This window comes from Mauremys mutica, chromosome 5 (genome assembly GCF_020497125.1).
Source record: "Mauremys mutica isolate MM-2020 ecotype Southern chromosome 5, ASM2049712v1, whole genome shotgun sequence".
NCBI lineage: Eukaryota > Metazoa > Chordata > Testudines > Geoemydidae > Mauremys > Mauremys mutica.
The window spans coordinates 129,844,550-129,861,408 of record NC_059076.1 but is presented as its reverse complement, the minus strand read 5'-3'; the positions used below and the strand labels follow the sequence as shown (position 1 = coordinate 129,861,408).

Here is a 16,859-nt window from a genome sequence, read left to right as displayed (position 1 = left end):
CATTGAAAAATTGAAAAATTTTGGCTGAAAATGAAAAAATTGGGGTTTTAAGTTTTGTGATTTTCTGACAAAAAAAATCAGAGGGAAGCAGAAACATACTGCACAAATTTACATGTAGTCAACCCTTCAATTTTCCATAGAGAAAAGTTTTGATAGAAAATTTTTCCTAGCCCTAATGGTCATCTAGTAAACAAGGAGACTTCCCAGCATAAGGAGCAACAGGGGTGAGAATGGGAGATGGAAAAAGAAGAGACTAATTAGGCTGATGGCTTAGGGAGAATGACAGAAATCCTCAGGGGCCGTAGGAAGAGATGAGATCAGAGATGGACTAAGGCGCAGCGCTGTGCAAACCTCTAAGAGTGACAAATGGAAGCCTGGATTTGATGCACAAACCAGGCAGAGACCAGCCAAGGAAGGATGATTCCAAGCAGTGAGGAGGATTTTCACAGTAGCTTTTTGGATGGACGGATCATGCAACAGTTCAGCATGGAGGCTGCTGGTCACCTCACAAATTATGCAGCTTTTTAGAGACACTAATATGCAGATCTGAGTGCAGTGATTATCCTTAAGTAGCCAACTGGCAGTGAGTGGGTGGGGAAGGGGGAGTCTAGGGATGGCTTGTTGCTGTTTCTTTTCCCCTGCTTTTATGGTAGCACAGGGCTTTATCACCTCCGCTGCCATCACTGATCTAGTGGCAACCAGCTCTTTTTTCATAAGCTCAGCCCGGATATGGAGACAAAGGGCAGTGATCAAGCTTGGATCTGAAACAAAGTTTTTCCAAGTTTGGAACTGGGGTTTTGGTTCAGACTCATCTGTATCTTCATTGACCTATTGGAGGATGGTCACAGCTTTTTAATACTATTGTGAGATCCAGAGAGAACCCTGGATTGCAACACAAGTTGCCGTTACATTGATGCTGCCAAGCATTACGAGTGGGTGATATGTGTAGCTGTTGGACCATAGCCATTGCTCTTTGTGACAGTATGTTGGGAAGAGCAAATGAAAATCTCTACGCCTCACACAGCACCACACCCAGATGTCAAAATATCTTCCCAGCTGCCCTGCTCTTTCTAATGTGTTTCCAGAGCTCTAGTCCAGGGGTTCTCAAACTTCATTGCACTGCGAACCCCTTCTGGCAGCAAAAATTGCTACATGACCCCAGGAGGGGGGACCGAAGCCTGAGCCCACCCGAGCCCGGCCGCCCTGGGCATGGGAGGCCAAGCCAAAGCCTGAACCCCGCCTCCCTTGGTGGGAGGGGTCAAAGCTGAAACCAAAGGGCTTCAACCCCAGGTGTGGGGGCCTGTAGCCAGAGCCCCACCACCCAGGGCCGAAGCCAATGCCAGAGCCCTGCCGCCCAGGGCTGAAGCCCTTGGGTTTCAGCCCCAGGCGGTGGGATTCGGGCGTCAGCTTTGGTACCGGGTGGTGGGATTCGGGCTTTGGCCTCAGGCCCCAGCAAGTCTAAAGCCAGCCCTGGTGACCCCATTAAAACGGGCTCATGACACACTTTAGGGTCCCAATCCGCAGTTTGAGAACCGCTGCTCTAGTTGGTTTGAATCATTTGGCTTTTTCTCTGACAACCAGCAGACAAAATCTCTCTGTACTTCCCCCCCACACATTTCTTTAGTTTTACAGAAGCTGCTTTGTATTTTGTTACATCTGTAATTCCGCGTCTTTGTCAAAAATAACCTACCCCACTTTGCAAACTTAAGTCAGCAGCTGAGGGCAATTTATCACTGACCATTGCTCAGTCATATGTTAATGTTTGAGCAAGGCCATAAAAGAATGACATCATATGACCTCTGACCAACTTTCAAGGCAATGAATCTTTATAAAGCCCAAGCGCTGGTTATTGACAAGCTACATTCTCTCCTGACAGGCCACAGAGAACATCTCCATCATGAACTTCAATGGAAAGTTTGAACTCCAGTCCCAAGAAAATTTCGAGCCTTTCATGAAAGCCCTTGGTAAGTATCAGATACATGTAACTATGTTTAGTGTGTGTTGCCTCTGTCCATATGTAGTGTCCAACATTGGTTAAAATGAGTCTATTGCGTGCAGGCATTCAGGATTTAAATGAAAATAATTTTAATTTCTAATATTGAATTTTACTGTCCTTAATTTTTATACATGTGGTCTGATGCATTCATGAAAAGAACACATGATGGAATGAGTCTCTATGATTGACATGCAGGAAACACTGCATAAAATTCTCTGGCCTGTACTATGCAGGAGATCAGTCTAAAATACCATAATGGTCCCTTCTGCCCTAAGAGTCTGCGGGCCAGATCCTCAGCTACTGCAGACCGGTGTGAATTTCCACCTAAGTCAGTGGAGGTATGCCAATTTACACTGGCTGAGGAGCTGGTCTTAGGAATCTATTAAATGAATCTCTGTTGATTTTTGCCTTGACTCTGCTAATCTGTCACTCTGTTCATTTTGTATGGAACCTCTGATTCAACTGCTTGGCAAGAACTAGGTAAAATGGGCCACTTATTTAGGTGCCTGAAGGTAGATTTAGGTGCCTACTTTTAGACACTCAAGTTTGAAAAATGTTAGCTTACATTTTCAATAATTTTCTGACCAGGGATTGTTTTTTCTCCAGTCTCTCTACATCTCCCACAAAAATTCCTGTCTTCTCCTCTCCTCCATCCACTTTCTTTTGCTTGATCTTTTCTTTCCCCTTAGACTTTCAAGGTGAGGGCAGGGGTGGCATTTCTTCCTCTTTCTAACCAGCCGGGTAGGACCGGGGACAAGTCCTGGGGTTGGAGACTTTCCCAGACTAGACTATGAATGACATTGTTCATTGCACTCAAACAGCAGCCAACTGCCTGGTCCTATGTTAACTTAGGAAGTGTCCCTCAGAGTGAGGCCACTGTGCACCAGCCAAGGAGCCCTCTCAGCCGTGGATTTCACAGCCCGAAAGCTGGCTCTGTTTGTGTGGCTTCCCCATCTGCCCCGGAAGTAGAGCTCCTGAGAACGCTCACTAAGCCTAGGCTTTTCTTTCTGGCCAGGTCTTTCTGATGAATTGATCGAGAAGGGCAAGGACATCAAGAGCATCTCAGAAATTGTACAGAATGGCAAAAAGTTCAAGGTCACCGTGACAACCGGCAGCAAAGTGCTGACCAATGAGTTCACTATTGGAGAGGAGGCTGAACTGGAGACCCCAACTGGAGAGAAGGTCAAGGTAGGTGCCCGGTCCTCCCTTCGTGTAGGGCTGTGGGTTGCTGAGCATCTCCTGTGGGGTGCTGAGTGCCCTGAGAGTGCTCAGTCCCCTGGAAGGGGCCCTCTGCACCTTGCAGGATCCTGCCCTGACACCACGTCCCAGCTACACTGTCCCACAGAAAGGGCTGAACTGACATTGCCCCCCGTACAAGGCAGTTGATTTCTAGTGGACTTGTAGCACTTTATTTCCTTTTCATCTAACCCAGCGGTGCCCCAGATTTGCTCAACTAACAGCCACACCATCAGCTTGGCCCTGGAGATCTGCAAGATGCATCAAAGCCCGTAACTGCTGCTGGGCTAAATTCTCTGCTTGTTTAAATGCGTGCAGCTCTTCTAACTTCAGTGGGATTGCACCCGTTTACACTGGCAAAGAATTTGGTGCCTGGTGTGTAAGAGGGATGTGTGGCTGACAATGATTAGAGCTCCCAGCATGCACATGGATCAAAGTGGAGCACTGCATGCTGGGACCTGTAGTTGCTGTGGCCTGAGTCCCAGGTAGTGAAGTTTAGGTGGCCATGGATTGTATTGTGTAACTTCATGGATTGATCTTGGCTCACAGCTTGGCCATGTGTGATTTATTGTAGTGGAGGCTCCAAACCATAGCTGAGGGAAGCATTGCACAATGGAGAGGACATCTGGCCACTTGGGTGCCATGCCTTGCCCTGTTTTAGACAGGAGCAGAGGTTCTAGACAGGAGACCAGGTTCACTAGGCCCAGGTCAACAGACTCCAGTTCACTGGGCTCACGCCACAGTGCTAAAAGCTGTGTAGACGTTGCAGCTCGGGCTGGAGCTCAGGCTCTGAAACCTAGGGATGGGGTGGGCTTTAGAGCCCAAACTGCAGCTTAAGAGCCCCATCTATCACAGCTATTCTTAGCACTGTGGCATGAGCCAGAGTCTGTCGTCCTGGGCGTGGCGCTCACTGCCATGGGCTGCCATTGGCTGAGTGTCAGCAAAGTTTCAAAAGTGGCCTCAAATGTTGGGTGCCTCTCTTGCTGAGTGCCCTGTTTTAGAACCCCAGGGCTTAACTCTGCTTGTAGTTATATATACAAATATATATAAATAAAAGGGGGGGGAGGGATAGCTCAGTGGTTTGAGCGTTGGCCTGCTAAACCCAGGGTTGTGAGTTCAATCCTTGAGGGGGCCACTTAGGGATCTGGGGCAAAAATTGGTCCTGCTAGTGAAGGCAGGGGGCTGGACTTGATGACCTTGCAAGGTCCCTTCCAGTTCTAGGAGATTGGTATATCTCCAATTATTACCTAACTCGCATAGGCACTAAGCACTTTCCATTGACTTCGGTTGGATGTGTGGCTGCTCACTGTTACTAAATTCCTACTTAAACTCATCACTCGGCACCTCTGATAATCAGGCCTTGGATGTCTAAAGTTAGATGCCCTAAACTATAGGCCACCCCTGAAAATGCAGACTGCAACCTCTCTTTGCCTCAGTTTCCCCATGTGTAACATGTTTGAGAGCCACAGATGAACAATTCTGTAAAAGTGCTAAATACCGTTCTTCCAGACTAGACAGCTGAATCAGGTTTGACTTCACATGGTCTGTTACATTACAAAAGAGACACCGAGTTCCATTTTATTTTTATAAAAGGGGGTGATGAAATGTGGCAGGAGATGTACAGGCATAAAACAAAAACCTGCCTTCTTAAAGAAGGATTATGCACAGGCTCTTTGGCTGCTCTGACTGCTCCTTCCTCTGCCGTTGTTTGCATGTGGAATTAGGGTTCGTAGCTCTTAAAACTGGATGGTTCCTGTTCCTGGAAGGGAAAGGACAGATACAACGGTTCACTTAAAACCCCAGCATTGGCAATTCCTGCACCTCACCGTCTCTATCTCATCAGCAGGTGGCTTTCTAGATCTTTTGAAGGCTGGAGGAATTCCTCAGTCACCTGAAATAGCACTGCAATGCTACACACCTAGAGGTCGCTGAGATCCCACATGTGTTGTACTGGGGATAGCATCATGAACTGCTGGAGCAAACCACAGGCCACCAGCACTTGAGCTAAAGGAGAATCCTCTGCAAGTGTGGCTATAAGAGTTTTACCTTCTATATAACAGCCACTAGGGAGCATGTAGGTTGATACTATTTGTATTATCATACTGCCTGGGAGCCCCAGTCATGGACCAGGACCCCACTGTGCTAGGTGCTGTACAAACGTGGAATAAAAGGACATTCCCTGCCCCAAAGAGCTTACAATCTAAGGAGGTAGACAAATAAATAATGTTTTCCTATTGAAAGACTTTTACTTATGTAATTTCAGTTAGCAGCGATGTTAAACCACTTAGGACTCGTCTACACGGGGACATCCAGGAAAGTTAGTCTGAAGGAACTAAAGGAGTGAGTTGGAAATGGATTAGTTACACCGCATTAAACTCCCGTGTGAATACCCTCATTCAAAATTATAGTGGCCTTAATTTGGTTTAGTAACTAAATGGAATTAAGGCCACTTTTAATTCTGAATAACAGCATCCATCCAGGGATTTAATGTGATTTAACTAATCCACTTCAAATTCACACCTTTAGTTAATTTGGAGTCTTACACTTGCCTAATATATCAAATAATTAGACACATGAGCGTGCAAATTGGTCTTTATTCCACAGGCAGTAATGTTCATGTCTCTCTTCTCCCCTACTCCCTCTCTATCAGGCTGTTGTTCAAATGGAAGGTGACAATAAACTCGTCACGAACTTGAACAAAATAAAATCCGTCACTGAAATAAAGGGAGACATAGTCACCAACGTAAGTATATGAGGTTATATATAACATTTGAAAAACGTCATCACTTACAGCATGAGGCTATGGTGGGAGTTTCTAATGGAGACCAGCAAGTAGCTATCAGCATAGAATACGGACCCAGAGTACTAGTTTATACACGGGCCAGAACTTCCCCAGGTATAAATTGGCATAGTTCTCCTTAGTTCAGTGGAGCTATGCTGATTCTCACCAGCTAAGGATATGCCCTATTAGGTAGTAACGTATGAAAATCAGTTTTTAAATATATCGTGTACAAGCGTGTGCGTAATTTGGCCTTTTGTTAATGACCAACGTCTACCCCAGGTGCTTAAGTTTGGCGGGTCAATCAAGTGGCCATTTTAGGCCATTTTCAATGAGAATGTGCGGTACGCTACATGCTGTACACCCTTAATTATCCAACGGGCATTGGGGCCACTGAAAAGTGTGAATAATCAAGGTTTCAGGTAGGTGAAGAATGTTTTCACTATCATTATGGTAGACATTGTGGGGCATGACTCTGTGTCGGAAAAAACGGGAGGAGGCTCAGCCGACTGGTTTCAAATAAGCAAGGTCACACTGGCCACACGTGTTTTTGAGTATTTATTAATATAGTGAAAGGATTAGCAGTGCAATTTAAAGGAGATACAATTGGTGGGCCTTGGGCCCCACCCTGAAGTGTGGGTCTCTGGTCTGCGGGATCAGAGCCTTGATATGTGTGATATTTGCAGGCTACCTCGGTGAAAGACTAACGCTTTGTGCTTTCTATTTGGTTTTTAGACAATGATCCTGGGAGACATCAGCTACACGCGAATCAGCAAGAGAATCTAGCTATCCTGTGCATTTCCTATACTGTGTAAAGTGTGCCCAATAAAGTACAGTTTGTATTAAAGCACCTTTGTTGTTGTTGTTATTAATTATTATTATTAGCATCCTCCTTGTCATTTGGTGGCAATGTTGTGATTCACAGATGCCTATTGTAAGAGCTGTATTGGCCGCAGTTTCTCTCCATTTTCCGAGTGAACAGCTATCCATATCACAAAAGCCACCACCACGACTGGCGCAAACTGGCTAGCAAGTTCTACACAGAGGGCCCAGTATGAACGGGCTATAGCGACTGTACTACGCTCTGTGCCACAGAAGTGATTCCTCCGGGTCAGCGTTGAGACCCATTGCTGCGGCCCATGCTGTATTTGTTCTGTTGCTAAACACAGGCATCACGTTGTTGGTTCATATTCAATTTGTGGGCCACCAGAACCCCCAGATACTGCAGTACCACCACCTAGCCAGATAGTCCCATTTTGTAGTTGTGCGACTGATTTTTTTCCTTCCTAAGGACTTTGCATTTCTCTTTATTGAATTTCATCTGGTTGATTGCCTACCAATTCTCCCTTTCATCTAGGTCATTTTGAATTTTAAGCCTGTCTTTCAAAGTGCTTGCAAAACTGCTCCTGGCTTGGTGTCATCCACAAATGTTATATGTCCTCCCCACTGCATCAGCCAAGTCATTAAGGAAAATATTTAATAATACCGGACCCCTGGTTTAAAGTGTCTCCATTGGCCTCTGAGTTTATACCCCTGTAGGTCCTTACTAGATCCATCCTCCCAGTTTGACAGTGAACCACTGATAACTACTCTTTGACTATGTTTTTTTTCAACCAGTTGTGCACCCACCTTAGAGTAATTTCCTCTAGACCTCACTGCCCTAGCTTGCTTATCCGAATATCATGTGGGACTGTGTCAAAAGCCTCACTAAAATCAAGATACATCTAGTCTACTGCTTCCTTCCTAACCAGTAGACCAGTAATGCTGTCAAAGAAGAAAATTAGGCTGGTTTGGTATCATTTGTTCTGGACAAATCCATGTTGGCTATTACTTATCACCCTATTGTCCTTTAGGTGCTTACAGACTGGTTGTTGAATAATTTGTCCCAGTATCTTTCCAGGTATCAAATGTCCCATTAAGATGAAGTTTCCAAACATTTATACAGTTGAACACAGCTTCAGGAAGGTGAAACCAATCACACACACTCACACCCTTCAACCTCACTGGGTTGTTAAAGGCCTGACCCATCTTAATGTGCACATCTTCTACGACCCTCTCCCCTCACTAGTCCTTTGCACCCACCAGCGGGGCATGCCCCCTACTTTGGGAAACACTATGGTAGATTTGTATAATACAATGTTCCCTCTTCCTGCCTTGTGGTGGGTAGTCAAACAGTGAACAGTTTGGGCATTTAAAGTGTCTCCATTGGCCTCTGAGTTTACACCCATTGACATGAATTCAGCCATTCAGAAGCCATAGTTTCAGGCTCTCTGCAGGAGAGTCTGGAATTTATTTTTAAACCTTAATTACTTTGCAGAGGAATTTTCTCCAATTTACTTGCAAGTGTCAGGTTGGGCATTCCCAGGGTTGGGGAAGGGGTCCCAGCCCCATGCACACACCAACCCTCTCTCCTAGGTGCATCAGAGTTAAACTCCTGGGAAAAGTACTACGCTTAATGATAGAACAACTCCTTCCCCATGCCAGGCAAACCTAGGAGCAAACCCAGGGGAAGACCTCTAGGTGGAGTTACAGATTCTTTGCCACCAGTACACCATAAAGACTCAGCCCAGGGACAGAGCTCTGGCAGGGGCTCCAAAGCGTCCCTTGCCCTGGTATACCACACAGCACACTGCCCCCATACTTAGCTAGCATGCACTGTGCACTCAGAATGGTGAGTCCTGCTGCATGGGCTCAGCTGTCCGGGCAGCTGTTTGGTGCCTGCCTGCCCCTTGTTCTGTGCTGCTGGTTCTGCTCCTCCTGGGGCAGCTGCTGCTTCTTTGTTCTCCTCCTTCCAAACTTCCTGGGCTTGCATCCCTCCCTGCCCCTCCCCCCACAATCTCTTATTAGCTCAAACTCTCCCAGATGGTCAGTAGCCAGTTCTGTGTCCTTGTTTTGCAGCGGCACTAGGATGACCATATAGCAGGTGTGACAAATCAGGATCGGGGGTGGGAGGTAATAGGCACCTGTATAAGACAAAGCCTCAAATATGAGGACTGTCCTCAATAAATCGGGACATCTGGTCACCCTAAGCGGCACTCCCCCCAGCCAATCAGGTTTGGTGGGAGGGGCTCTACCCACACAAGATTCATCTCTTCTCTGGTCCATCTTTTTTATTTCTAGTGTCCATTGTCAGCTCCTTTGTCTAACTGACTCATCTGCTCCTGACACTAGCTCACCGCAGCAGTAGCTCTGAGAAGTTGGGTTGTTTTTTCCTCTCTCTTTTTTGTTCTTTTCCTTCATAGACTACTTAGCACTTTTAATCCTCAGCATCTTGTACAGATATTAGCTGGCTAATCCTCATGACTCCCTCATCCAGTGGTGAATATCATCTCCCTTGCACAGATAGAGCAGTTGTGAGTGATTTGTTCAAGGCGGCAAAGAAAACCTGTGGCAGACCCAGGATTTGGGCTCAGGAGTTCCTGGCCCCTAGTTCTGGGGTATTAGCTCATGCCTGTGTCTCAAAGCAGTGCCTGGCTCATGTTTCATACATACCCGGTACTTTCAAACAAATGGAGAATCATTTCTTTCACCTCCCTTTTGCCATGGGGAAAAATCACAATGCGTGTTTGATGAAATGTGAGGTTTTGATGAGTCTGCTGGTGGGCAGAATTTGTTTCCACAGCCCTAACAACAATACCAGTTGGTTTCAAAGAAACTCTTGTGATCTCCTGTGCCAATTGAGACAGGCGCTTATATGTGTCAGCCCATCAACATAAGAACAGCCATACTGGGTCAGACCAAAGGTTCATCTAGCCCAGTATCCTGTCTTCCGACAGTGGCCAATGCCAGGTGCTTCAGAAGGAATGAACAGATAATCATCAAGTGAGCCATACCATGTTGCCCATTCCCAGCTTCTGGCAAACAGAGACTAGGGATACCATCCTTGCACATCCTGACTAATAGCCATTGATGGATCTATCCTCGATGAACTTATCTAGTTCTTTTTTGAACCCTGTTATAGTCTTGGCCTTCACAACATCCTCTGGCAAGGAGTTCCACAAGTTGACTGTGCATTCTGTAGGAAAAAAACTTCCTTTTGTTTGTTTTAAACCTGCTGCCTCTTAATTTCATTTGGTGACTAGTGTTATGAAAAGGACTAAATAACACTTCCTTATTTACTTTCTCCACACCAGTCATGATTTTATAGACTTCAATCATATCCCCCTTAATTGTCTCTTTTCCAAGCTGAAAAGTCAACGTCTTATTAATCTCTCCTCATACAGAAGCTGGTCCATACCCCTAATCATTTTTGTTGCCCTTTTCTGAACCTTTTCGAATTCCAATATATCTTTTTTGAGATGGGGCGACCACATCTGCATGCAGTATTCAAGATGTGGGCGTACCATAGAGGCAGAGCCGTCCCTAGGGTATGGGAAAATGGGGTGACCACCCCAGGCCCCATGCTCTGGGGGGTCCTGTGCTTCGTGAGGAGGTGGGCGGGGAGGTGAGGAGCCCCTCTACCAACCTCCCCCTCCCCCAAGCGCCTCCTGCTCGCCGGCCGGCCCTGCCAATCAGCACCTCCCCATCCCTCCCAGCACTTACCGCTGATCAGCTGTGTCGCGGCATCTGGAGGCACTGGAGGGGGGAGCGAGGGCACAGCACGGTCTGGGGAGGGGGAGGAACTGGGCAGGGAAGAGGCAGGGTGGGGGTGGGGACTTGGAGGAAGGGGTGGAGTGGTCACGGGGCCTGGACGGAGCCGGGGGAGCACGCTGGAAACTTGGCACCTATGTCCCGGGCCCCCTAGAGACAGCCCTGCATGGAGGTATATAGAGGCAATATGATATTCTCTGTCTCCCTTTCTGAATGATTCCCAACATTCTGTTCACCCAGCTATGTGGGGATAGAGAATGATACGTAACAAGCAATCAGCGGAGACGTGTGCGGACAGAGACCAAGGTCATCAGCCAATGGCAAGCAGTAAAGAAGCGGAAAAAGTTACCAGGGTCAGTCACAAAACTCCAGAAGTAACACTGTCAGCTGGTCCAGTATGCTGCATAGCGACTAGGTGTGATAGCCAGGCCAGCAGAAGGCAGTAAAACACAGGAACACAATCTCAACCATCCCATATGGATGGGCAGCTTTGGGCTAAAAGGAAACACTTGGGCATGCCCATTACAGTTGACTATGTGGAGAACAAGATGATTTCCAAAATGGTAAGTTGTCCCCCTACCTCTACCCAGTATTATGGCCCCCCTGCCATGACCCTGCAGCAACTTCTGTCTCACACACCCAAGTCTTCAGCTCCATGGCATCCGCTCTGATTCCTCTTTCAATCCAGTAGCACAGCAGTAAGGAGGGAGGAGCACTTTCCTAACTGGAAGCTTCTGAGCAGATGGGTATCATGACCTTCCTAGGACCTAATTTTCCACACACTGAAAGCAATAGCAAAACTCACACTAACTTTAGTAGGCACAAGATCAGGTCTTTAACTTGTATGACTGAGACCAGATTGTCAAATGCTGTAGTAATCTGTAAAGGACCGGATAGTTTTATGTATGCAGTGTTGTAGCCGTTTTGGTGCCAGGATATTAGAGAGACAAGGTGGATGAGGTAATATCACAACATGTGGTGTACTTCATCCAATGCACTAAATGCCACAATAACAGCTAGGTGGGTGAAACCAGACAATCACTACGCTCTTGAATGAACGCACACCGGAAAGCCATTGTGCTTCCCTGAATTAATTCCTGTTTGAATTAGATCATGTCTCTTAGAAAAACGTCCAGTCTTTATTTTAAAATTGCCACTTATGGAGATCCACCCCAAACCCTTGGCTATTTGTTCCAATTGTTAATTACGCTCATTGATCTAGCCTGAATTTATCTAGCTTCAGCTTCCAGGCAGTGGATCTTGTTCTATCTCTGTCGGCTAAATTAAAGTGTCCACAAAGGTACAGGAGGCCAGACTAGATGAGCACATGGTCCCTTTTGGCCTGGGAATCTATGAACCTGCACTTTACAGATGGTGAACAAAAGAACATAAGAACGGCCATATTGGGTCAGACCAATAGTCCATTTAGCTCAGTATCCTACCTTCTGATAGTGGCCAATGCCAGGTGCTTCAGAGGGAATGAACAGAACGGGGCAATCATCAAGTGATTCATCCCGTGACCCATTCCCAGCTTCTGGCAAACAGAGGCTTAGGGACCCCCAGAACATGGGGTTGCATTCCTGACCATCTTGGCTATTAGCCATTGATGGACCTATCCTTCAAGAACTTATCTAATCCTCTTTTGAATCCAGTTATGGTTTTGGCCTTCACAACATCCCCTGGCAATGAGTTCCACAGGCTGACTGTGCACTGTGCGAAAAATATTTCCTTTTGTTTGTTTTAAACCTGCTGAATATGGCACAGAAGGCCAAATACAAAGGTGAAGCTAAACTGATGTCATTTACATTCCTTTCCAGCCTCACCAGAGTTCACTTTTTTTTTTAGTTTAATTTAGCCTTAACTCTGAACTTGGCCAGAGAGAGTAATTGACGTTACCAAAGACAATGACAGAGGCGAGACTGGAACACAGATTATGTTGGCTCCCTTACCCATTACACTAGACCGTATTCCTTACCACCAAATAAATCCAAGCTGAACTTGACATTTCTTGAACCAAACCAAGTATGCAGGAAAGATATTGGCAGTGACATCTGTCATTCTCTTCCTAAAGGAACCTGCCCTTTCTACCCACTCCCTGCTCATCAGCATTCAGTTCCTATGGCACACGAGCCCTAAAGCCACCCCCTGGTTATACACTACATTAGACCCATCTGTGGTACTCACTGCAGGCCCCATCTGCCTTGCCTCACAAATTAACTTACACACCAGGCTTAAGCGTGGTTTAAATGTTGTTGTATTGAAACGGGGTAAGCACGACACAGTTTGGTCAGCCGACAGTGCTCCAGCCCAGGATAGGACTGGGGACTAAAGTGCGTAGGAGCAGAGAGGAGGACATCTCCCCCTCCTCCACTAACAGCAGACGGGAGCTCCCACACTGTGGCCGAGGGAAGCCGTGCTTCCCTGCCGCTCCCTGCCCGTTGGTTGGTGTGATGGAAGCTAACCATTCTGTTTCCATCTTCTTTGGCCACTGGCTTGGACCTACACCAGACCACCACCCTAACCTGGTTTGACTTCATCCATGCTGAGATTTAAACCAAGTGTCTATGCACTTTTTAATTGGCAGGCCAGTGTCAGCTGAGCCATCGCCACCCTAGTTTATACGGCCTTAATGGTACCTAAATTCTTCTACGTAAGGTAGGATCTCTAATTAATCTGCATACTGGTCATAAGTACTGCTTAAAGTCTGCTCCATTCAGCAGGTTAGTTCCTACACTACAAGCTCGTTTTTGAACTATAGAAAAATGGCAGGAAAAGTGTCTTTACCTAAAACTTCCTCAGTGCCAAATCCTAATAGCTTTCCTCAGTTGTCACTCAATCCTCACACAGACAAGACTCTCTTTGGGCTGAACCCTGTAGTCCATCCTCATTTTTACTGGGTTTTATCCCCATCCTCACTTAGGCAAGCACCCGTTGACTCCAATGGAAGTTTTGCTTGAGAAAGAACTGATTGAAAGTCTAAGTGAGGGACTTCAAGATTTGGCCTTATATGAAGAGAACTAGCCCTAAAATGAATGATTGCGGAAGCGATGCTATAATGACCCTTTTATTATTTGTGGAAACAAGATCTATTTCCTGTTAAATATTTCTTAGCTGGTGCCCTGAGCTCCTGGAAGAATACTTGTCAAGAGCTACTCTCGGGAGATTTATGTGTTCTTAGTTAGATGGCATTGTGCTCATTACAAATAATCTCTTCAGATTTGGAAGGAAAGGGTTGATGTTCTATCAGATGTGCAGGAATACAGATAACTGGAAGCTATGTGGTTACTGCTTTGTGTGGAAGAGGCCTGATGGAGCTTCATTGGTGGGCTCAGACATAACTTGGATCTTCTGGTTCTTCAGGGCTGCTTCTCTCATTTTGTAATACATGAACTCGTTCTGCTGGAACATGCGCAGCTCCATCTCCGACTGGACACGCATGACCTGCAGGGATGAAATCAAAGGGCAGACCAAGTGGTGAAAACTCTACCATATCTCTCAAAGTAAAGAAATAAAGTACCTTCTAAGGTAGGATAGTGGCCTCCTGCTCCCCAGTTCTGTTAGATGGCTGAACATCGGTGCCATCTAATCACTGTTCAGTGGCCCATGTGACAAGGGAGGATGACCTCAGACCAGTTTCATAACCCATTCCTCATCAGGGAGGCCAAAGGCTGCCCAAACACAGAGACTCAGCTACTCTCCCAAACCCAGTCATGGTTCCTCCTAGACCAGGCTAATTAGTGGTGAGGCAGCATGGTGTAGACAAATACAGGTTCCCATTCCCAAAGTTCTCAACCCAGAGTTCTTCCTGAGCACAAATTCACGGCCAGTGCTAGATTACAGGGCTGCCCCTGTGCCTACACAGGCAGAGAAGAGATGCTAAGGATTCCCTTTACACCCCTCTGCAGGCCAGCTGGCCTTGGATCCAGGCACACAAGGGTAAGTGGATGCTGCGAGCCCACTGTTCTCCTCCTGGAGAAGCTGGGCAAGGAGCAACAGGGAATGAGCAGAGTCTTGACTCCATCCTCCAGTACACCAGCCAACTGAGCTAAGTCAGTGTGCCAGGGACAAAGGAGGGCCCGCAACAAATTACTATCCCAGGAGCAAGGGGAGAGCATATGTAACCCACACTCCTCCTGGGTGTGGTGCTCTGTCCCATTGAGTGGCACCAAGACCACTCAGAGAGAGATAAAATGAATCTGCTCTACAGCCTTAGCTAAGGGGCATATGGCTTTTAGCTCATGCAGTAGAGGCTCATGCACTAAGCTCCAGAGGTCCCAGGTTCGATCCTGCCCACTGGGGCCTGTTGGCATTACAATGGAATGAAGTGGATCCCTGAAGCACAATTCCTTTCCTGGGGAGCTCCTGGGAGAGCACAGCACCACACTGCCCCTTATTATGGTCTGAGGAAATAAAATGCACATTTGGCAGTGACTTTAGGACTATACTGCTGAGGCGGTTGCAGAAACATCTATGCATGTCTCTCTCTCTCAAACACACACACCCCTGACCTAGCAGTCACAGTGCCACTGTCCAAGTTCAGGTGAGGACGGAGCTGGCACGAGAACATGTCACTTCTCCAAAGGGCCAGCAAAGCCTGCCTCCAGCTCTGGAGCTAACATATTGATGAGCGAAACAACTTGATCGGGAAATGTCACATTTTTCAATTTCCCAACGCCGCATTTGGAAATGAAACACTTTGTTTTGAATTGACATTTTTACTTTAAAATGTCAACTTTTAGTCAAAACATCTGTTAGATATGAACATTTTCGCTTCAAATCAACATTCCAAAATGAAACACTTCATTTTGAATCAACATCTTGTTTCAACATTTTTTTATCGCTTTTCATTCCATGAAAGTTTTCAATACTGTATTTTGACTATTTCTCCCAACTGGGATGAAAACCAATGTTAAAACGTTGGAACGTCTCAGAGGACAGGAATTCTATTTTCCAACCAGCTCTAGTGAAATCTAATGGAAAACATATTAACAAGACACTGCATGAAGCAAGCTTTATATGAGCAGTTCCCAGCTTTTTAGGCATCTGCTTCACCATTTATTTAAATTTAACTCTTCATATATGACAACAAACCAGATTACACAGACACATGTCAAAGTAGGAACTGTCCAAGAGACTCTGGCCACCTACCTCCAGGTCTTTGGTGATTGGGTGGGTAGGTCCATGGGTCACCAGAAGAATAGCATAGGCTTTGCAGATCATGCCGTGCCCTGCTTCAATGAGACTGGCATGCCAGTGGGTGACCCCTGCCCGCATCACTGCCATCCCTAACTGCGCATTGTTGGGATGGTATATTTTCCTGGGAAAACATTGAGAAATTTCATTGTGGTGAGAATCTAACTTTCCAAATGTAAATATTACCCAAAAACACTGTTTGCTGAGGGCCAGATTCTGTCATGCTTACTCACACTGAGCAGTACCTCAATCTGTGAGTAGCCCCATTGAAATCAGTCAAACTGCTGCTACTTGGTGTGGCAGAACCTGGCTGGGAACAAACAATGTGCTGAGAGCAAAGTCCGTTAAGGTCTGATACAGGCTCCGAAGGTTTGTAACACCACATGCCATCGATATAACTGCAGTCAGGATCCAGTGCTATGCCCCTAACATTGCAGTTCCAGCACAGTGAGCAATTGCTTGAATTTAGATTTAAACCTAGCTCTTATATAGCATTTTTCATTTGCGGATCTCAAAGCACTTTGCAAAGGAAGGGAAGTTTCTTCGTCCACATTTTACAGATGGGGACTCTGAGTCACAGCGAGGTGAAATGACTTTCCTCATGTCACCTAGCAGATCAGCGGCAAAGCCAGGACTTAAATGTAGGTTCCATTTCCAGGCTTATGATCCTTCCCCTGGACCACGTGGCCTCTCATAAACCAACAGCGGTCAAAGGCATTTAAAATGAAACTGGACAAAATGGCAAACAACACACTTCTGGGAACAATTTTTCTTTGACAGGAGGATGAATTAGGTGACGTGATAGGCCTTTTCTACTTCTAATGTCTATGATTTTAAAACCTGTGATTTCTAAGAATCTGTGCTCACTTTGTCATTTGAGCTACGCTTAATATGAGGGAGGAAAAACAAAAATTGCAGAGCCTTAGGGCTGGTCTACACTGGGGGCGGGGTGGGGATCGAACTAAGTTACGCAACTTCAGCTACACTATTCGCGTAGCTGAAGTCAAAAGTATCTTAGTTCAACTTACCTGGCTGTCCTCATGGCGGCAAGTAGACTGCCGTGGC

The 16,859-nt window shown here is 46.3% G+C and overlaps 2 protein-coding genes across 3 annotated transcripts in view; one reads left to right on the top strand and one right to left on the bottom strand.

Moving 5' to 3' along the window:
* Nucleotides 1–1,809: 1,809 nt before the first annotated feature.
* Nucleotides 1,810–6,861, top strand: FABP1 (fatty acid binding protein 1). Its single transcript, XM_045018903.1, has 4 exons — nt 1,810–1,964; nt 3,012–3,184; nt 5,883–5,975; nt 6,747–6,861. The coding sequence occupies exons 1-4, from the start codon at nt 1,898–1,900 to the stop codon at nt 6,795–6,797; spliced, it is 384 nt and encodes a 127-aa protein (XP_044874838.1). The 5' UTR covers nt 1,810–1,897; the 3' UTR covers nt 6,798–6,861.
* Nucleotides 6,862–13,671: 6,810 nt separating this feature from the next.
* SMYD1 (SET and MYND domain containing 1) overlaps nt 13,672–16,859 on the bottom strand; it is a 46,638-nt gene continuing 43,450 nt past the window's right edge. For both annotated transcript variants that reach the window (XM_045019422.1, XM_045019423.1), the window contains 2 exons: nt 15,750–15,918; nt 13,672–14,042 (listed from right to left, as the gene is read on the bottom strand). In XM_045019422.1, the coding sequence (XP_044875357.1) occupies nt 13,884–14,042; nt 15,750–15,918 (328 nt within the window). In that variant the 3' untranslated portion in view covers nt 13,672–13,883. The remainder of the gene's footprint in view (nt 14,043–15,749; nt 15,919–16,859) is intronic.